This window comes from Camelus dromedarius, chromosome 23 (assembly GCF_036321535.1).
Source record: "Camelus dromedarius isolate mCamDro1 chromosome 23, mCamDro1.pat, whole genome shotgun sequence".
Classification (NCBI taxonomy): Eukaryota; Metazoa; Chordata; class Mammalia; order Artiodactyla; family Camelidae; genus Camelus; species Camelus dromedarius.
In genome coordinates, this window is record NC_087458.1 from 28719266 (window position 1) to 28742652 (window position 23387).

Here is a 23387-nt window from a genome sequence, read left to right on the forward strand (position 1 = left end):
TCCTCCTGCCTGGGGTGAGAAAGCCATGGCTGGATCTCCAGCAGCCACCTTGGACTATGTAAATCTGAGCCACCACCCAGAGGTAAAGGGGAGAAAGCTAAAAGGAGTCCTTGGCATTTATGGAAAACGCCACACAAGTGCATCTGTCCTGCTAATATCCAAATATTTTTAGCAAGGTAATAGAAACATATGTATTTAATTTGAGTTTTTCTGTGTGTGCAACAAGGTGATTCTAAATAAGAAAATGCCAAATAAGTGAATCATTTTAGAAGAACGTGCGACCATTTTTGGTACACCATCTCAGCCCATTACTGTGTAAAGAAGACATTTATTGATAAACCTCCAGTGCTTTTTCTCAAGTGAGGTTAATTCATCCCATCTTTTTTAAAAATATATTTTTATTGAAGTATAGTCAGCTTACGATGTTGTGTCAATTTCTGGTGCGCAGCACAGTGCTTGGGTCACACAGGAACAGACATACATCTGTTCTCATCTTCACCGTAGTTTACAAGATAGTGAATACAGTTCCCTGTGCTATACAGTATAAATGTGTTTATCTATTTCAGATACATTAGTTAGTATCTGCAAATCTCAAACTCCCAATTTATCCCTTTCCACCCTCTTCCTTTCCTGGTAACCACAAATTTGTTTTCTATGTCTGTGAGTCTAGTCTGTTTCTGTTTTGTAAATAAGTTCTTTTTCTTTTTTTTTTTTTTCAGGTTTCACATATGAGTGTTATCATGTGGTATTTTTCTTTCTCTTTCTGGCTTACTTCACCTAGAATGACATTCTCCTTTATTGTGCCTTTATTCTTCCCAATAAAATTAGAATCACACAGCAAGTCTTCCTGCTCACACGGTTCTGTGAAGCAACTCTTCTTGCCCTATTCCAGGATGTCACAGTTTTGTACAAACAATTGAAAGCAACATTCACCCTTTCCATTTAAAAGCTTCAGCAAGACTCATATAATTAATTCCTGTCAGTCTCTAGCTATCACTCATTTAAACTTTTTACAGCAATTTTCCAGATGTTGCTAGTCTGCATTTTTTTCTGAGTTGAGTTACAAGGATATCACAAACGATCTACTGTAGAATACTCTATTTTTAAACCTCAGAAGGTCACATCATGCAATTTAAAAAGTCATTGAAATGCCCCTGACTGCAGCCCTGGGCCAACTGGCACTAGTCACACAGGCCTTATGTTTTTTTTTTTTCTTTTTTATTCCTTTCATTCCTTTTGATATGACTTCATCAATAGATCAATAAACGTACTGTCTGTTCTGACTGATTTCATTGGAAAGTTCTTTTGGAATGATTCAAAAATACAGACACGTTGGCACCCCCTACCCTTAGCAGCAGCTCCAGAGCCAAGATGTTGAAAGAAAATATAATAATATGCATACTGCAATAAAGTGTTGTTTTAACTTGAATTACTTAGTAACAGTTTGTTAACCTAGGTGTATGGTCCACGTACTAATTCTATTACAGTGTTATTAAAAACACTATGCTCGTATCGGCACGTAAAGAACAATTGATAAAGTGATTATAGTTTGCTCTGTGAGTTCCAGTGAAATGACTACACCTGTTAATCAGAGCCAGGGCTCTCTCCAAGAAACTACGTAGTTACTGCGCGGTATGATTTACACAAAGCCAGATGGAGTTACTACGTTACCCACAGGGCATGAATCTCTGTGAAACACTCTATTCGGTCTGTTTGTTATCCATCACTCTCTCTAAATGGAAAAAGTGAGATGAACGAGCATCAAAGCATGCTACAGTTGGTAAGAAGCAGAAATCAGAGAGGCCCAGCTAGCTAGGGAACAGGTGTCACAGACAGAGCCAGACAAAGTCCAGTCTTTAGATTTTCAGTTCAAAGCTCTCTCCACGGCAGCATTTGGCTATTATTTACAGGTATGCTAATTAATGCTTTTGTCCACAGTAACTGTGAGTCGCTGCAATGCTTGCTAAAAGCATTTTGTTGATATAAGGTATTTTATTCATATCATCCTAAGATGAGAAGAGTAATGTCCTTTGACAGGTCTGGGCTTGCACAGCTCACAGCCTGGCCCTGTGGATTTGTTTCTGCTGTCCCGTGTGGTGCCCTTTGAGTTTGCAATATGTTCCAAAGCCTCAAGACACCTGCCCAGTGGTACGTTTTCCATGCGCTGGTCACACACGGACTGACTTGTGTTATCAGCAAACATGATTTAAAGTAATAGAAACGGGACGGTGTTTACCTGCATTAGAGACATTACAGCTTCCATTTGCTTTGGAGTACGCATGTCTAGCCCAGGGGTTCTCAACTTTGGCAACTGTTGCTATTTAATGCCAGATAATTCTCCCTCGTGGGGGGCTATCCTGTGCATTGAGGGATGTTTAGCAAGTATCACTGGCCTCCACCCACTAAATGCCTGTAGCACCATCCTCCCAAGTTGTGACAACCAAAAGTGTCTCCAGACACAGCCAACTGTCCCCAGAGCGTAAAACCCTCCTCCTCCACTGAGAAGTATTGGTTTAGCTAAACAAAGCCTGTTTAGGAATTTTGTCTTGGGAAAGAATGCTCAGCAACTCACCAACAGGGTCTGGAAAATGCCGATCAGATAGTAAATTGTATTCCTCTTCTGAGGTCAACACCTTGCCACCAGCTGGGAGAATTCGGCTTTTTGGGGGGGTTCCTCTCTGATAAGCCTGGGAAGGAAAGGCATAGATGAGTGGCTTTTTCCACCATTTGGATTTTGGGGAAAAATCAGGAACATTAGAAATAGATAGGCCCAGAAACATACACTGAGATATAAACTCCCACACTGTGTCACTGAGTAAGGACCACTTATTCAAAACTATGTTTTGTGTTGGACCCCTCTGTCCAATGGCAGTGAGCATCAGGACCTGCTCCAGGACCAACAGGAAAGGCTACTATGCTTTCCACTGGCTGCATCCTGGCTGCAGTGACTGGGTCAGGGACGGTCACATGACCTCATTCAATCCAATCAGAGCGAGCTTCAGGCCTTGCCCAGGCTGATGGAACTGCCTCAGCTCTGAGAGGAGGTGAGGACGGGATGCTGCCGCCCTTTCATCGCTGGAAGAGTCTGAAAGTGGTAGATGGCGGCGTGTTGAGGAAGCCGAACGGTGGCAAAGATTTTAGACAGAAGAAAGAACAGACTGAGTTCTGGTATCACTGGCTTCGTGGATCCAACTGCAAAGCTGGGCCTGCGCTGTGCAAATTTCAGGTTAGAAGCCAACAAATCCCACCCACCCCTCCTTTAAAAAAAATAATTTCTTTTAAAATTGGAGTATATTTGATTTGCAATGTTAATTTCAGGTGTACAACAAAGTGATTCAGACTTATGTGTGAGTGTGTACTTTTTAAGATTCTTTTCCATTACAAGTTATTACAGGATATTGAACATAGTTCCCTGTGCTATGCAGGAGGACCTTGTTGTCTGTTTTTTATATAGTGGTGTGTATCTGTTAATCCCAAACTCCCAGTTTATCCCTCCCCTACCCCCTTTCCCCTCTGATAACCATAAGTTTGTTTTCTATGTCTGTGAGTCTATTTCAGTTTTGTAAATAAGTTCATTTGTATCATCTTTTTAGATTCCACATATAAGTGATATATGAATTTCTCTTTCTCTGTCTGAATTACTTCACTTAGTATGATAATCTCTAGGTCCACCCATGTTGCTGCAAATGGCATTATTTCCTTTTTTATGGCTGAATAGTATTCCATTGTGCATGTGTGTGCGTGTGTGTGTGTACCAAATCTTCTCTATCCATTCATCTGTTGATGGACACTTAGTTTGCTTCCATGTCTTGGCTACTGTAAATAGGGCTGCTATGAACACTGGGGTGCATGTATCTTTTGAGTTTCCTCCTCCAGATATATGCCCAGGAATGGGATTGCTGGATCATATGGTGACTCTGTTTTTGTTTTTTTAATGGAACCTCCATACTGTTCTCCATAGTGGCTGCATCAGTCTACATTCCCACCAGCAGTAGGAGGGTTCCCTTTCCTCCACATCCAGCATTTACTGTCTGTAGACTTTTTGATGATGGCCGTTCTGACTGATGTGAGGCGATAACTCACTGTGGTTTTGATTTGCATTTGTCTGATAATTGTTGGCCTGTTGGCCATCTGTATGTCTTCTTAGGAGAAATGTCTATTTAGGTCTTCTGCCCATTTTTTTCACTGGGTTGTTTCTTTGTTTATTTTTGATACTGAGCTGTGTAAGCTGTTTGTGTATTTTAGAAATTAATCCCTTGTTGGTCACATCATTTGGAAATATTTTCTCCCATTTTGTAGGTTATCTTTTCATTTTGTTTATGTTTTCATTTTGTTTATGGTTTCCTTTGCTGTGCAAAGTTTTTAAGTTTAATTAAACAAACATGGCATTTGTTTATTTTTGCTTTTATTTCCTTCACTCTAGGAGACAAATAAAAAATAACATTACTGCGATTCATGTCAAAAAGTGTTTCTGCCTGGGTTCTCCTCTAGGAGTTCTCTAGTATCGTCTTATATTTAGGTCTTCACTTAACTTTGAGTTTATTTTTGTATATGGTGTTAGAGAATGTTCTAATTTCATTTTTTTACATGTAGCTGTTCCAGTTTACCCAGCACCACTTCTTGAAATTGACTGTAGGTGTGCAGGTTTATTTCTGGGCTCGCTGTTCTGTTCTGTTGATCCATATGTCTTTTTGTGCCAATACCATGCTGTTTTGATTACCATAAGCTTTTTTTTTTTTTTTTTTTTTTTGCTTAGGTTATGTGACCAATCCCTGGAGTCAGGGGTAAGGCTTTACTGGAGCCAAGGATGCTAAGAAAAAAAATAAAAACCACATACCTGCTACCTGCAGTTAGTACGTTAGTACCTCTGTGTGATGGTCACCACACGGCAAATCAGAGTTCCTAATCTCAGGGAGATTCAGTGTAGATATGTTTCTCAAAGGGGAGAAACATAATCTCAGTAACTTGCAGAAATTCTGCATCACATTTATTATTTCAGACACTACCACCTGCATCATTCTAATAACCACAAGGATGACGATGGATACAGACATTTACTGCACATAATGCTTGGAGACTGACGATTAATGAGGCTGTGGGACATGTAACTGCAATTATGGTTGTCAAGGGTTTTCACCAAAAACATAAAAATGTTGCCATGATAAAATATGCCACCACTTTGCCTTCAGATGTGAGACTGTTTTGCAGTAAAATTATCTAAGATCGAAGTGGAATATCATGACACCAGAACAAATTCCGGCCAGCAGACAAAAAGCTCTGCCATTTAAAAAGCGTAAAAGAGGCACAGAGCATTGCTAAGGCTGCGAGGCAGCTGGTTAAACAGACAGACTCACGAGGACACGCAGATAAGATAAAATTTAAGTGTGGGCATCTGATGGGAGGGCTTACCTCAAAGCAAAATTTTGAGGATGAAAAGCTAAAAGCAAGTTGAGAATCAAAACCACAGAGCTGTGGGACCCCAAATCTGGAGTGCACTCTTGGGAATCACTAAAATGACACCGATCAGGGCCACAAAATCCAAGTAACAGTAACACATTCAGCATCAATATGATAGTGACTGAAAGCAACCCAAACAAAACCACCTCCCATCTGTCTACGAAGCTTGTTTCATGCTTGTGAGAAGCACTGATCAACTGCTGAAGCACATCAGGACCCGGAGCAGAACAGAGAAGCACCAAAGTGCTGCTATTTTGAGAAAGTCTAGGAACAGTCTGGCTCAGGACGGGCTCACATCTGAATTGTGTTATTTGTGAAAACAGGCCCTCATCTGGGCTCTTAGAAACACTGTGTTATTTCATCCTAAAAACATCCTTGTGAATTAGACATAATCTCCGTTTTACAAATGAGGGAAAATGAAGCTCAAAGAGGTTAAATGACTTGTCAGTGGCCCCGTGGTGAGCAGGGGTGACAAATCCAGGGTTCCCACCTGGGTCTGTTCAGCCCCAGCGCGCGCGCTGGGCGAGCAGGAAGCGACCGTCCGAGGAGGGCGCTGCACGTCTTCCTGCTCGAGCGCCAGCCGCAGCTGGACGCACAGTAAGAGCGTGGGCGGTTCAGGGCTACTTAACGTATAACTCTCAGGTGTGATTTAAAAAAACCAGGGTATTATTAAAACTTTGAGGAATTATGACAAACTGCATGGGTATTTTCTCCTGTGTTTTAGAAAAATTATCATTGTTTATTACCAAATTCAGTGACCATATCTTAACAACCCAAATAAGGTTACTTGAAAATGATAAAGAAAGCAGTGCAGCCCATACATTTGAAGTTGAGGGCACCAGCTTAAAACAACAAAAAGAGGAAACAACATCAAAACTGGACTCAAAATGAAACTTCAGTTAGTGTCAAATGTGGTGAAACTTTAACAAACCCAAGGGCAAGTTCTGGGTGGGCTCCCTCCCAACTGGTCGTCATGGCAACGGCTGCCCTACATGGGGCTCTGCGGGCACTCGCAGGCTTCCGGGCACTCACATGTCTAATCCCCACAGCAGCCCTGTGATGGGAGGAGTCGTGGTCACCACCTTACAGGTGAGAACACTGAGGCTCACGGAGGTTCATAACTTACGCAAGAACACGCACATCTAGCAACTGATAAAGGTGTGACTCAGAGTGCGTAATATTAACCCGTAGGCTCCACTGCCTCTTCTCGCGCTTCCAAGGGAGACCGTGTAACGGGCCACACAAAATACAGCGTGATTTGTTATTATTATCTTATTATTTGCAGTGTATTAATCATTTGCTTCAGAGAGCAAATCAGATGTTGAATAAAATCCTAAAATAGATAAAGCAGAGAAAATACTAGCTTAACGAGTGTTGAAAAGAACAAGACTGCGCAAGAAAGCACATGAGTATTGCCTAGTAGCTGGCCTGATAAGTTTATACTGCATTTTATTCCTATTTTCCATCAGAAATGGAAGGAAACACATTGCCTACCAGCCTGAAGCCTCCTTCTACCCCTTGTTGATGTGATGTGTTACATTGACTGATTTGCGTATGTTGAACCACCCTTGTGTCCCTGGGATGAACCCCACTTGGTCATGATGTATAATCTTTTTTATGTGTTGTTGGATTCTATTTGCTAATATTTTGGTGAGGATTTTGGCGTCTATGTTCATCGGTGATATTGGCCTATAATTCTCTTTTTTGGTAGTGTCTTTGCCTGGTTTTGGTCTGAAGCCTCCTTCTAGTGGTTTAGCTTCAAGGGTAATTACTCAGGGTATCTGTGGAGGGTGTCCTGACTATTTCTGAACTCAGAGATAAGAGAACAGAGTTTTAAATCTGTTACTACCATAAACTCATAAACAGTAACTATTCATTTCAAAGGGAGCTTGAAAATCTATGTAGAATGACCGTGTACAGTGTGACATGTGGAAAGAATCAGTGAGATTATTCAGCCTCACTTTGTAGTGTAATGGAGGCCTGACCTCAACTTTAGTTTTCCAAATTCTCTGCCCAGTGTTCTTTCCTCTATGCCATGTTGCCTCCCTCCTTGGGGAAAGAAATGGGAACCAGTGAAAACTGAAGTCCTCCCAGGTGCTGGGCCCTTGACACACGTTATCTTATTCTCCACATTCTACAGACAAAGAAAATAATGAGATAACCAGGAAAACGCTAATGAAAAAATTCACAAGGAGAAGTGGAATAAAGTATGTGAAATGTTCTGAATTTTTAGGAACCCATGCAAATCCAGTGACAATCTTAATAAATTACTCCCCAGCCACACAGGAGGCTTAAGAGTGGGAAGACATGGAGACACAGAGCAGGGAGGGAGAGAATCAGGCTGAGACACACCTCAAGGCCCAGTGATCACAGGACGCCTGCACCCGTCACTCAGTGTAACCTTCTGTCTTCACATTCACTTGCTATTACCTGTTCAAAGTCTACCTTGCCCACTAGACTGCAAGCATCTATATGCCGAGAACCTTCTGCAACTCGCAGTAAATACCTGTAGACTAAAATGAATACCTGAATGAGTGACTACTTACTGCATCAGTCAGTGTTGAAGGAGAGGGACTGCCCAACTGTGCAGCCAAAGTTTAAGGATGTTGCAGGACCCAGTGGTGGCAGGGGGCGCCTTACCTCTTTGTTCTCATAGCTTTCCACAGCAAAGTCATTTTTAACCACCACGTATCTCTCCTTCCATTTCTTTATGTCCTCAGCGAACTGTGTTAGCTCTCCTTCATACAGAACAGTTCCAGGCTCCAACGGTGGCTTAAAAGAAAAGAAATACCATTCACTGTCACCACAGAAGACAGCATATCATGCCACGCTAAGTCTGTTCATGGCTCCTCAAGGAACACTTTTGGAAACTATTTTGTTCTGAGATCCTAGGGAGATAGTTGCTTCCCCTGGCTCCCTCCACACTCCCCTTTCCTACTTCTCCTGACCAAATGCAAACATCTGTCTTACTGATTTTTTTGTTTTTGCATTCCCTCCGTTATGCTACAAGAGCATATGGTAGAAGGGATTGTAGTAGCCAGGTCATGCCTTGCATGCATGTGGCGCTTAATACACCCTCGGTAACCTCTGAGGAAGGGAGGGGGTGAGGCAGTTGAGGGTAAGCTGTGGACACCTATCCCAACACCCTGACTATGCCTCAGGGCTACTTCTTGAAAAACAGGGGAGTTAACTGGCTGTTCCCCTATTTGTCAGCCTTCAGGGGCATCCTCAACAGTCAGCACTCCGTCGTTTTCCCAGACCCAGAAGCTCTGGGGACCCAGGCTGTGAACACTTAACCCATCTCTGTTCTTCTCGAGGAGACCATGTGTGCTCTCGGGTTAAAGAACAAGCCAGCAAACCTCCCTTCTACGTCCTCTGCTTGAAAGCCTGAGGAGTTCACGTTAGTAACCCCGGTGACACACGTGCCGCAGGGCAGCCTCTCAGATACCCAGCTGGGGCTTCCGTTGCGCTGACCGTGTGGAGGGAATTCGCATATGGCCTCACGCAGCATCTCAGAACATAGGAACGGGGCTCCTGCCTTTCACATGTCACTGAACTTACATTTATGTCCCTTTTACTCAAAAATCATCATGCCTGCAGAAACCCACCCCTCCACTTTCAAGCAAAGTTTACGGGAACCATACAGAGAAGACAGATGTGCTAATCTGCCCAAGAATCAGCTTAGGGATGAAATAAAATACCTTTACAAATCCCAGGGCCTAACACTGAGGCTTATAATGAGGCAGTCTCTTATCTGGCCTCATTGACAGGTAAAGGAGGGCCTCATCCTTCTCTTTAAATGAGGCTGACTGTATAGTTCTTATGCACAGCAATCCTTACACCCAGGTCACTCAAATCCACTGACACGCTTAAGCATGTGGCTGCGCCCTAGACTTCCTGTATCAGAATCTCTGGGGTGTGGATCAGAACCTGCATTTTTATCAAGCTGCTTGAATTTTGTCCATTACTGTTTCACGGGGATGGCAGTCAGTTGTCCCTACACGTCCGCGCTGCTAAATCTGTCGGTCAGCGGACTCAAGCTGTCAGTATTTGGCCCGTGTATCACCCTCTCCTTGAAACCCCTTCTTTTTCGCCTCCTGGCAGTCTGCGCTTTCCTGATTTTTCTCCTCCTATTTTTCTCTCAGTCCATCCTGCTGGGTCTTTCTTTTTCTGATCTCCAAACATTGGAGGGGCCAGGGTTTGGGGATGAAATCTCTGATTTTCTCTGTCTGTGCTCTACCTCCATCATGTCTCATGGCTTTGACACCAATTACAAACTAAGAACTCTCACAGTTCTGTTCTCGAGCCTCAGCCTCCCTACTGAGCTCCAAAGCAGAGCATTCAGCTCATCTGAAGCGTCACACGGCTCCCACCCACCGCTAAGTCTTCCAAGGGGAAGGCATTCGCTTACTCGCTCAGGCTAAAGCCGAGCCATCACTGGGGTCTCTCTTCTTCTACTGTCTCGTACCCAACCCGTCAGCACGTTCTGTCAGCTCTGGCTTAAATACATCTTGGCCTGCACTTCTTCTCACAGCTGCCAGCACCACCGCCCTATTCCAGTTTGCCACCCTCCTCTTGGAATGCTACAGCGCCTCCCTCACCAGTTTCCAGTCTATTCTCTATAGAAAAGCCAGAACGATCACTTAAAATTGTAAGTCATTCTGCATTCAGTACCCTCCAGTAAATCCCCATCACACTTAAAATAAAAACCCTTATTGTGGTCTTCGGGTTCCACAGAGTCTGATTCCTACTTGTCCCCCTGCAGAACTTTGTAGCCCTCCTGCCTTGCTCACACGGCTCTCAGCACGCTGACCTTCCTGCTGGGCTTCTGAGCACTGCACGCTCTTTGCATTCTGTTCCACGTGCCTGGAACACTCTTCCCACAGATACGCACACAGCCTACGCTCTTACTTCTTTCTAGTCTCTGCTCAGATGTCATCACCACAGAAGGCTTCTCTGACCATCTTCTCTAAAATGAGACACCTGCTTTATTTTACTTTGTAGCCTTTATTATTACCTGATATCACCTAATATTCATTTGTTTATTTATTGTCTGTCTCCTATTTGAATATTAATAGGAAAGCAGAGAATTTGTCTTGTTTTCCAGATCCTGGAAAAGGGCCTGGTACATAGTAGGTGTCAAAACATATTTGTTGAGGTTGTGGATAATTATTATAATGGAGCAAAGGAGAAAGAATGAGTTAACAAGATCACAAGGTAGAATTACAAATCAGTGACCAAAATAAAAATGCCCATAGCGTGAGGCACTGAAATGATGACGTTTTAAAACTGAATTTCTTCACAGCAAGTCAGATTTCCTAACATAAAAGCATCAATGTGGGAAAAACATAATAAAATTGAAGTCATGCTAGTTTTTGTTTTATATGGATTATAGCATCAACAAAAATATCGTATGTTCTAACTTCCAGGCAAATAGTTGTTGAGTGTGAAATGATTTGAGAACAAATTTTTTAAACTGCCATTCAAATTATTGCTTATCTCAGAGATATTCAGGAAAGCCATTCTTCAGTGGGAGAAATATGGGAACCAAATGCCCACGGGTTACCTTGGTCTTCAGAAATTGTGATGTGAAGTCTCTTTGCTGTTCGACCTCACTGCGTACGTGATTGCAGAAAGCCACAGAGAACTGGCGACTGTAGTAGGGACTGAAGTTTCTGATAGCAGCCTCAGTTTTCCCTGAAAAATATGAAAATTAGAATTGAAAGATGTAACAGCTGTCACAGAAGAGACGCATATCTCCATGAGCACTCTATAAACACTCCTCTGGTCCCCCTAGCACCGCTGCTTCCTCTGGATTTGTCATTAGCCCACATCCCCTGGGAACTCTGGTCCCTGCCACCAGGGCTCAATCTCACCCCCCCCCACCCCTTCCGGCATCATCCTGAGCGACTGCGAGGTCCCCAAGGACCAACTTCTTCCTTTTACATCAGCAACCCATTGCGACGGCCATAAGCTCCACCATCCTCCTAATCCTTCCGCAACCACCGTTCTAGCTCACCCTGTTCTCCACTTCAGCTTGCTCTTCATGACCCTCTCCCTCTCGTCGTTCAGCTCCTCCCACACAGCAACGCAACACTAACCCAGCATCTACCATTTCAACTCTGAGTACACATCACTCTGTTTTTCTTCAGACCCCAAGGCTCCGTCTTTCATCCTGCTGATCCACAGCCCTGGATAAAGTTAACAAACTGTCTCCTCTATTTCTGCTCCTATGTTTCTGGTTTAAAATTTTTCGTGATTCAAAGCATTATATAATTACCATGGGGTAGAGGTAAAAACTTTGGCTTAAGAGTCTAGAGACCTGAATTCTGGTCCCAACTCAAGCAAGACTGAGAAGGGAGCCAGCAGTATGACCTCAGGTGTCACTCCTCTCCAGGCTCCAGTGTCCTAACTAGAAAGGAAGGTGCTTACCAGTCTACATTTTTCTTAGAATCTATGTTGACAGTGAAGTAGAACCATGGAAGTACAGCTGCCTCACAACCATGACTGACAACTGCAATGTGGTCTCTCAGCACCAGAAGAATGTAAGCCTGAGAAATCAACCACGTGGGGGGAGCCCGAGGACTCGAGATGGAGCGAAAGCCAGGCACTGCAATACTCTTGAGCTCTTCCATTCTGTGCTTGACTTCAGAAAGTAGGGAAATTGCAGAGGCAGGAAAGGAGAAGGAGAAATGGGGACAAAGGGCAAAGGGGCATTCTGAAGCAGATGAGAAATCCTCACCACCTTTCAAGGACTTGGTACAGGGTATAGAAATAAATACGGGTCCCACTGACTGTGCTTACAAGCTGTTAGTCCTTGGAATAAGATATTAGTTCAAGCAGAAATAAACCTGATATAACACTTCAAAGTACTCCCATGTGAACTTGGCATAATTTTGTATTAAAATTTGACATTATAGTCAACAGACAAATGTTAAAATATGACATACAAGCAAGATTTGTTTAGAGCTATCATGCGTGCACAATTTCAAAAGTAAAGGATTCTAACCACATAGGTCAAGATACTCAATATGAGCACCTTGAATCCACAGCTGCAAAATTCTATGCCTAGGGACTCATTAACCCCGAACAGCCACAGTCTGTGAAGACTCTTTCTATTTGGAGAATAGAGGCAATTACGTCTCAGAATAAATGAGAAGACATGGGAGGTAAAGGGGAATTCTTGCTTATTCCCTCAATAAAAGGACATTTTCTGGTTGTATTTGTGAGCTTTAATAATTACTACTTGTACGGTGCTTTGAGACACACTAACAATAGCTTCTGCAGAGCTCCTGTAATTTGAATCAGGCATGCTTTTGCTTGCTCTGTGAGTTTATGGTATTACTATTAATCGGTAATGCATAATACTTCAATCTACTTGGGCTTTATAACAGTCTAATTGGCTACTATTTTATTAGCTTTGATACATTGCATAAGAAATAGAATTCTATATACTTGTCTGTAATTTTCTTATATAGGCGTAGGACATCTTTGACAATTTCCACAATGAGGATGAGTCTCACCTCACCGAAACACACAAACAATGAACAAAATTACCCTTTAGGTCCAAGTAACCACTCTTAAGTCTAGCAGAAGAGCAGCCTGTTAATTTCCAATGCTCTTTTGCACTCTTGCAAGCACTTGGAGTGAAATAAAAGGAGGCAGATGTCATTTCACGATGAGCTCTACAGAGCTGTGAAGCCTGACCTCCTGCCACATCACCAAGCCTCCCTCAAGGACGCCCTGCTCCTCCTGAGACACCACCAAACCTCCGCTCCCTCCCAACGTGTGAGGAAGATGCTTCTGTGGTTTGAGTATCTGCGTGTGGGACAATCAACACGGCATCCACCAGGGAGCATTTGTAAAAAAGACATTGCAGCTTCTGTGGGTAATTCACGACTGGTTCAAAATGTGAATAAAACAGCCAACAACATCACAAACTAGGGGAAGAGACCTAAAGCAGTTCCCAAAATGTATCTAGATTTTAGATTAAGTTGATCTAAACCCAAATAAAGGAGTGCCCAGTGTAGGGATTTTGACATTTGAGAAAAAAGCTGGTGTTGGGCAAAATACCACTGTAATTAGGAGGATGGACTCTGCAGTCAGACAAGCATGGGACATCAGGCATCTCAATACTTGCCAGTAGTGGGACTCCCTGCCAGTTACTTCCCCTCATAGAAACTGAAGACAAGAGTAGCAGCCTCGTGGATTAAGATGCGATATATGTGTATATATCTACATATATGTATATGTAAGGTGTCTATACACACAGCCATAAAAAAGAATGAAATACTGCCATTTTCAGCAACGTGGATGGACCTAGAGAACATTATGCTTAGTGAAATAAGTCAGGCAGAGAAAGACAAATACTCTATGATATCACTTATATGTGAAATCTAAAAAATAATACAAATGAATGTATATGCAAAGTAGAAACAGACTCACAGAGACAGAAAACAAACTTGTGGTTACAAAGGAGAGAGGGGTGGGAAGAGGGACCAACGAGGAGTATGGGATTAACAGAAACAAACTACTATGTATGAAACAGATAAGCAACAAGGATACACTGTATAGCGCAGGGAATTATACCCATTATCTTGTAATAACCTATAATGGAACACAACCGGCAAAAATACGAATCACTGAGATATTCTGCAGGTTGAAAAGTGCCTAGAGCAGTGTCAGGCACTTTAGTTACTCAATAAATGTTGACTGTTACTGATATTATTTAATATTCCACAGTGAAAGCATTTAAATAAGTGGATCAGCCCACAAGCACCACATAAAATAACATCAGCTTAAACCAGCTTGTTTCCACAGCTTTCAAGGTTCTTGAGCAGTGAACTGCCCTCCTCACCATCCCTTCAATTTTGCATCATATTCCATTTCCTAAATTGTTTGTAAAATACAATGCCAGGTCTTTCCCTGAAAGGAAGTTACTCAATAATGTGAAGACTAGAACCAGTGGAAGGGCTTCTTCCACATTTTCATATACCAGCATTTTTGGCACAGGCATAATTCTTCTAAATCCTACTCAGTATATCGCAGCCCGTGCTGGACATCGTGTTGGTACAATTTAATTGACCAGGCTCCTCTTGATACCCTTCAGGGTAATCATCACTGTAACAGAAAAGAACAAATCTGACTCCATAGTAGATCTGTTTCTTTGGCTTCAACCCTGTGCCCTGTTTTCTAGGCTCAGTCTTGCCAGCTCCCCACCTTTTGTAAAACAATGTTGCCTTTAGCCTGAAATAAACAGGCGAGCCTGTTGTCAAGGCTCTGACCTTTAAGGATGTTAGCACTTTTGCACCTTCCTAAAGATAACAAGCTGCAGAATAGAAAATAACTTTTTTTTTGGTTAGAGGTTTGACAGAGGCACCATGACCTGACCCACGTGGACAGCTGCTAGAACAAAGAATTCCTACAGCAGGAAGTTTTCAACAACCAACCACACCTCCTCCCCTTTTTAGTATAAAAGGAGCCTGTATTCTGACGTGGGTAGGATGGTTCTCCAAGACATTAGCCTGCCATCTTCTGGGTGTGCCGACTTTCCGAATAAAGTCACTATTCCTTGCCCCAACACCTTGTCTTCCAATTTAGTGGCCAGCTGTGCGGCGAGCAGACCGAGTTTGGACTCGGTAACATCACCAAAGCTAAAAGAAGCCTCTTTGACAGCTCTGTCCACGACATTGAGCTTCAGTTCAATTCTGTAAAAGTAAGAAAAATAGCTTCTGCCTTTTTAAACCCATTTGAATTCATACAGTCTAAAAAACTCAGTATTTGATTCCTTTTCCCTTGCTCCCAGTTTCAATCATCAGATCTTGTCCCTTCTATTGCCACAGTATTTCTTGAGTCCATCTCCTTTTCTCATCCCAACTCACACACCTTCAATCAAGTCCTTATGGTCTCTCGACAACATCATAGAAATCTCCTGGTCTGCCCTATCTCAGCATTACAGGAGAGCAGAAATACCGTTCTAGCTCTCAGCTCTAAAAGAGGAACAAAAAAAGTCGAAACCAAAGGGGGGGGGTGTGCCACTGTGGATACACAGATCTCGGAGCATAATGGGAAACAAGCCAAGCTTGATCTGTGTGGCAGAGGCAGGTTCTGAGAAGCGGCCAGAGTGAGTCCAGGGCTGGTGGGGCAGAGCAAGAGAGGCCAGATCCTAGCTGGCCGCCATGGTCCCCCTCAAGAGAAAAGGTGGGGAACTGTCCTTCAGAACCAAGTCTTGCCATCCATGCTCTGAGGAAACTCTTTTGAAAGACACCTCCAAGTTGTAAAGCCATGATCCTCTGCGTCCTGGCCTGACAAGTTTCACTTGCCATGTTGCTGCAAGATAACATCGCTTCCTCGGTAAAGCCTTCAACAGTTCCCACTGCCCAGAGCAGTAACCACTTAGCCTGGCACCAAAGGCACTGTGGTCGGGGTCCAACTGCCCTTATTTCCCACCTCTCCTGCTCAGACTAACCCTTTGTCCCCGTACATGCCTTTACCCCTCCTCTCTCCCCATAAATGCCCCGCCCCCCGCTTTCAGGCCCTTCAAGGCAAGACGGCAGGCCCAGCCCAAGAAGCAGTCTTTCTGGCTCTCCCCGGCTGGAGGCACTCACCATCTTTTGGGTTCTCCCAAAACAGTGTCTCACTTTCCCTACGGCTGTTTAAAGAGAGTCTATCTGTCCTCCAAGGGTATACTGTATTTATGTACTCACCAAATATTTGTTGAATGAATGAAGGAACGGCTAAGTAAATATTTAATCACAATGCACTATAATCATAAAACCCATGCCCGTACGCCGAGAAAGGAGAAAGCTACATACTTAGCTGGCATGTTTATTATTAAAAATTATACACTCTCATAGCTCAATTCTTTTGTTTAAAAAAAATCTGACTCTTCCAGGTCAATTCTTTTTAAGCTCTTAGATGAATTTTGTCCCTGAAATTATATGTGAGGACTTACTTACGAACAGAAGCCTTTTTTGGTTTGTTTTTCTTGACCAGTGTGTGAACATGGGAAACATATAAGGGTCTAGGTAAAACTTACATGAATATCTCTTTTATATCTTCTCATTCTAGAAGGTTCTTTGTCAACCTTCCAGCCCTGCAGCAGTGAAACTCAAATCTACGCTCTCTTCCTGGGAAGACACTGGTTATCGTGGATTGTCCCTAGTTCCTCCATCATTCCCATGTCAAAACAACTGTGATATATTAAATATTTTTTCTCTGAAATATTCAGATTCCTTTCTGTTTCAGTCACTTCTAGAAAAGTTGATCGTAAGTACAGCAAGATTTAAAACATCCAAACACAATTTTTGCTATATTTCCTTCTAATGCTTTTTCAAATATTTTTTTTATTATATTTTATATGCAGCTTTATTTACTTAACATTTCACCTTTGGATTTTCCTGTGACATTATAAAAAAAATCACATTTTTCAGATGTTACATTTGTATTGTTATACTATGAAGAAGAAAAATACGGGATTTTTTAAAAAATAGGTTTATTTTAACAAAGTGGCTGTTTCCTGAACTGAGGCAAACCCACATGTGAGAAGAGGGTTAAGTAGGCCTTTGGCACAGTTTCTTCAACCCTGTTGAGGTTTCAGGTGAAGATTAATTTGGGAGAACAAGAGAAGTGGCTCTAAAAAATAAAATATATTTAAAATTTATAAAACAGAGTATAATAATGTCTACCATTGTTTATTACCCCCCGAGTTTCTCAGATTATAAAAGTTTAAAAGTCCTGATGTTACAACATCAGCGTTAGTCTCAGGTTTCTACGCACCGTCACTGCGCACCTTCGAGTGGAGGACTCAGAGATTCCAATTCACGTTCCAAAGTTGGAAGAGTCTAATTACACAGAAAAACGCCCACAGACTCTCGTTCTTCTAGTAAGTGCCTTAGAGAACGGGGACAAAATGGATTCTCCATAATTGAACTAAATGTTTACTTTTTTAAGCACATTTATTTCTGGTGCTTGAGTGACAGACTTTTTAACAGACTTTACTACAGAAATTCTTCATGAGTAGCCTTGATACCAGCAGGCCCCTGCAGCCCCCCCGGCAGAAACTCCACTTTGAGTTAAAAATGAGACACATGAACCAGCTTAAGTTCTCTGTGGCTTACTTCAGATGTTCATCTACAGGAGAGAAACACACAGTTGTGCTTCCAAGGGCTTATATTAGATTTACCAGTCATGCTAGGACCCACCCTGGGCTCAGAAAGCAGACGTGCTTAGGAATCAACAGTAGAACAGGTCCCTTGTTTCCAAAAGTCACGCTCGCAGGGATCCTGAGCTCGGACGAGGCTTGCAGCGTACGTGCCTTTGGACTGTTAGAGGCCTTCTTGTTTGTTTGTTTTCCCAATGCCTGTTCTAAAAGCAGGCACTGTATCTTTAACATGGCCGCAAAGTTTAGCCCATTAAGGGCATTCAGCGCATCCGTATGTACTTACAGATGCCATACAAGGGACCAGGGACCAGCTCCAGCTGGCGAGGCAGAAGCAAAAACAGTGTTTTCCACAAATGATCACGGCCACTGACGTGAAGGCTTCCATCTTCCCTGGTGTCTTCTCCAGATTTCTTTTATTTTCCTAACTATGTCTTTTCTTTTTTCTTATTCCATTCCACACAGAAGTGTATTTGTTTGAGATGCTTTCTGTTACAGTTTCTACCTCTTGTTTTCAAGAATCTATGCCATTAATGTAAAAAAAAAAGTTATAGAAAACTGTGTTTGGGATGTAAAAATGCTTGTGCCTTGTTAGTCCAGGGAGACGGGTGACAATAGGAAGGATATGACTGTGCTAGAAAATTAAAGGTGGCATTGCTAGGTTTTGTAAACCAGTCAATGTTTTTGTAGGCCAGCTGACTTTTTGAAACTCTTTACAAGGCAGATAAAGTACTCATTAGTGAGAATTTTTTTTTAGCATGCTCTAACTTATCCTCACAAGAATTTCAGAACTGCCAGAACAGTTCTGACTCCTGTCCGCTTGAATCGCTCAGGCACTGTGAGCTCCGAATACAGGTTTCTTCAGGACAACCCAAACATCTCCAGTAACGAGGTCCGACCTAGCACAATCCAAAATACCGCTCATCACATAGTCAAGTTCTGCTTTTTGACAATCTAATGATTGCCAGTCAGGGGATCAGTTAGTTAATCACTAAATTTAAAAATTCTTGAGTCATGTACATTTGTGAAAAATTAACCAAAAGCTATTGTTTGTGATGCTCTAAAAACAGAGACAGAAGAAATCCGCCAAACCCCAACAGTACTATCTGGATAGAATCAGGTTATTTAAAGTCACCCAGTCTCACTATGGGAACTGCTCCTCCATAGTCAATCCTTATGGCACAGAATGTGTGCTGGAACCTCATAGGGTTAGCTCTGCTTGGAGTCACAGGTGATGCATTTACTCTACATCAGCTTCATAAGCACCAAGGGGGCATGAAGTCGTGCTCTAAAGCACTGGGACGGCCTTCTGCAGCACACCGAAGAAAGCAACTGGAGCTCACCTGGGAGGTGGCACGAACATGCCAGTGTCAGCCACATTCCCACTTCCATATACTTATGAAAAGACCAAAGATGATTGATCACCAATTTCTAGAGTTGGATGGGATCATAATGGTCACTTCCAAGCATCTCCTGTTTCCAAATCAAGAAATTAATTGGCCCATGGTCACAAAACTAGTTAGTAATAGAACATTTATGAAAATTTAAAAAAAAAATCAGTGTCACTGTTTTTAACAGACTTTTTCTTTCTATGAATACTACTCTGATTTTTACAGAGGAATTCCAGCCATTCCTTTTTATTAATGGAGGAATGTAAGTACTCTTTGGTAATGAAAACCACATTGTTAAGAAGCCTTGCGAAATGATCTTAAACTTAGGGGAAAAAAAGATGTTATTATGGTCAATTTTATGTGTCAACTTTACTGGGCCATGGAATGCCCAGTTATAAGCCCAAACATTATTCTGGAAGTGTTTTTAAGGGCATTTCTGGATGAGGTTACTATTTGAACAGGTAATCTGAGTAACGAATAATATACTCCCCAGTGCTGATGGGCCTCACCCAATCAGTTGAAGGCCTGAATGGAACAAAAAGCTGAGTTAGAGGGCACTTCCTCCTGCCTGCCTGCCTTGAGCTGGGACATTGGTCTTTGCCGGCCTCTGGACTTAGAAACATTGGCTCTTCCTGGGGCTCTAGCCTGCCAACTTGCAAACTGAAGCTATGCCGTGAGCTTTTCTAGGTCTCCAGTTTGTTGACCTCAGATCTTGGGACCTGTCAGCCTCCAAAATGTGTGAGCCAATTTCTTATTTTAAACATCTCTCTCCCCCGTCTCTCTCTCTCTCCCCCACTGACTAATACAGATATAATCAAATGAAATACATTGAGTCCCAACATAATTATCAACTTATTTCATTTAATCTAACTGTTGGGTCAGTAAGTTAAAAACAATGCAAATGTCTAGGGTTCAATGTGACGAGTACTAAGGTTGTCAGCAGTATCCGCACGCCAGTGCGTTTCAGAATACTCTCTGAGATACATGGAATCTTTATTCAAAACATTCTGTTAAGTGACTTATGAAAGACAGTGAAAGCACTTGGCTCCGCTTCAGCCCAACTGGCAGAGGTTGCCCGCAAGAAGGCAGAGACCCAGCAAAGCAGGGGAAACAAGTTGACCGTATCTGAGTTCCCCTTAATCTCATTCAGGTGTTCCAATTAAACGGTATCACTGTCTCAGTTAAAGCTGCAGACTTTGCTGGCCAATCCGTAAAGCTCCCTGGGAAATGCACTAATTGGGCAGACTTTCTTATCTACTGATTATGGATCTGTTTTGCACCAAATCAAGGTTAAAAGGTACTGCGATGGACCAACCCCACCGTCTGCAGGATATCTGAAATGCCTTTAACAAAATTTCTCTGGTCTCTTCTCTGTATCCTATTTTATATGAGCCAAAAAATGAGATATGCTGAATCATAGACCACTGAGAACAAGGGTTTTGTATATGAGTGTGTTTTCTTTAATTATGGACCATTTCAATATTCAGGACAGTAACGTGAATAATATATATTCCCATTATTCATCTAAATAAAATCTTAACATTATGCCATATTTACCACAAAAAATTTAAACTAAGCACTACAGATTCACTTGTAGCCTCCCCCCCATTGCCCGGCACCACTATGCTCAAAGCGACGTTTATTCTCCTAAGTCATCTTAGACTCTTACGACGTGTGTGTGTATCCACACAGGACTAACAGCATTGTTACGTGCATTTTTAAACTTGATTCCAACTGCCATTCTGCAGCTTGCTTTTTATCCACATTGTGGCAGACAGAAAGAGATATGTCACGTTACATGCATTTAGTTCATTCATTAGCTTGGCCTAGCTCTGCAATTATTCAAGTCTCCTTTAATGCTCTTCATTAAAATGTTCTCATTTTTATTCATAAAGATTTTTATACATTGTTGTTGGATTTATTTCTAAATCCAAATTTCACATAGATTTTTCTTGCTCTTATGAGAAAAGTCTTTTTTCTTTTACATTTTCTAATTGGCTATTAATAGCTCTTAACTTTTATGTTTTTCCTATATCCAGGAAATTTAAAAAACTCTCCAAATTAACTTATCTTTAAAGTATCTTGGATTTTCTATGTTCTCAATCATATCTTCTGCAAAGTTTAAAAATTCTCTTTCACACTTCACACGCAATACTCTAGAGTTGATTCAATCTCAACATAAAGCCACACTTATATTCCATGTGGGAATTAAATGAGTTGTATTCGTTTAGAAGATGTTTTCATGTTCCTGTTCAACAGATCTGGGAAATATATGGATAGGGCAAATTGGGTTTGCTTGCCATTTTTGCCCCCATGTATAATCAGTTCATTATTAAAAACTCAAGATTCGTGTTTAATTAAGAGTTCATTACGAGTTCATTACAAAAGAAAAAGAGTTCATTACTATTAGTGTGGCTCAGTTTGAGTCCCTATACATTTTATCAAAAGTCTTCATTTTAAAATAATTTTTGTAGCCATGACAATATATTATTTTTTAAATTAAGAGATCTAGGAAAATTTGATGAGTTAAAAGCAGTTCCCATGGACGCACACAGGTACTATAGAAATGCTACAGTATATAGTGTTTTGCTCCAACTTTTCCTATGTTAGTAGAATAGTATGATGTTGGGGGGAGGTAATAGATGAAAACTAGATCTGAAAGGCAGCATGACTTCCAAAACAGAAGTAGAAAGACTGTGGTGCTAATGCCAAGGCTAAAGAGTAATTGAATTTTACACACGCAATTGCCTTTCCAATTCAACCCAACAGATGATCAGCTCCTTTTATGTTTATGGCTCTTCCCAGGCACTACACTGTCAAAGCCAGGTAAGAATCCACGAGGTCAAGGAGTATGCATCCTAGAAAAGAGAAGTAAGTCAGGTGTACACATAGCTGTAGTCAGATGACTATGACGTGAGGGAGACTGTGAGAAGCATGAAAAGAAAAGCATAAACAATACAGATGCACTAATTATCATTTTGATTTCTTGAATATGTGTAAGCACATCTGACTGTCCTTTATGACTGGATTACCACATTCTGTTGATTCTTATTTTGTAGTTGGCTTTATTCCTTTGATAACTATGTAAGGTTAGAGAGCTAAAAGATCTTATCTGTACTTAGAAACAGTAATTAGTACATAAATGTGAACTAAACAAATATACATATATATGGTTTCTGGCTTCATAAAGGAGAGCTATTTAATTGGACCTTTTAAGGGTTTTTAGGTTTCTGGTGAGTGGAGTGGAGGTGGTGAGTTTAGCAGCTATGAGCTTTGCACTCCCTTAGATATTACATGTCGTTGTAGGGCCCTAAAATGAGATCCTTGAACCCAGGGTGCCCCATTGGAGGGACCCTTGCGCTACCCACATAAGTGCAGAATGTGTGACAGCAAGGTGCTGAGGAGCGTGTCTAGGAAGAGCTAAGTAATGTTTGAAGAAGTGGACTAACACAAATGGTAACAGCAACAGCCAGCGTCCTAAACCCTGCATGCTATTAGCTTCCCTAACGTATCTGCTCTACAGGTGAGAACACTGAAGCAGAGGAGAAATGTTTACAGTTCAGGCTAAAGCAGAAACTGAATTGCTGCGGATCCCGAACATCTCAGAAATAGCAGAATTCTGAGGATCCAGTGAATTATTCATATAAAACACTTGGCAAAGTGCCTAGGACATTATAAGCCCTCAATAAATAGTAGTAAATATTTGAAAAAGTGCCATTACAAAATTGTGCAGTGGCCCTTCTAGTCCCTTTTGAGAATCATCGGCCATGAATAATTTTTTTTTATCTTTCATTCACTTTAGTTTTAATTATGTTTATTTTATTAAATAGGTAATATTCATATAGTTTAAAGTAAAAGAAATATAAAAAGATATACTTTGAGATATATTCTTCCTACCCCATCCTTTTCCGTTCCATTTCTGCCCGTGTCTTACATGCAGTCACATTTATTAGTTTCTTATACATCTTTCCAGCTTTTTATTATATATGTACATACCCTTATTTTTACCTATTGATTATACAAAGTGTACCATATTTATATACTGCTTTGAAACTTGCCTTTTCATTTAGCAGCATGGCCTGAAGACTTTCTATTATCAACACACAGTCTTCATTTCCTTTTTTAAACATCTGCATGGCACTCCATCACATGAATGAACCAGTTATTTAATTTGATGATTCTCAAAGTGTGGGGCCTTTACCAGCCTCATCAGTATCACTTAGAAACTTGGTAGAAATGCAAGTTCTCAGGCCCAGCCCCAGACCTACAGAAATTCTGGGAGTAGGGCCCAGAAATCTGTGTTTTAGCAAGCCTTCCAAGTGATTCTGATGCACAGTGAAATTTGGAACCCTCAGTTTACTCAGTCCCCTGTTGATGAA

The 23387-nt window shown here is 41.6% G+C and overlaps 1 protein-coding gene across 1 annotated transcript in view; it reads right to left on the bottom strand.

Annotated features, from left to right (window-relative positions):
* NIBAN1 (niban apoptosis regulator 1) overlaps positions 1 to 23387 on the bottom strand; it is a 145895-nt gene that overhangs the window by 72866 nt on the left and 49642 nt on the right. The window contains exons 2-4 of the mRNA XM_064478085.1: positions 11024 to 11154; positions 8098 to 8229; positions 2573 to 2687 (exon numbers count right to left, since the gene is read on the bottom strand). Coding sequence (XP_064334155.1) covers positions 2573 to 2687; positions 8098 to 8229; positions 11024 to 11154 — 378 coding nt within the window. The remainder of the gene's footprint in view (positions 1 to 2572; positions 2688 to 8097; positions 8230 to 11023; positions 11155 to 23387) is intronic.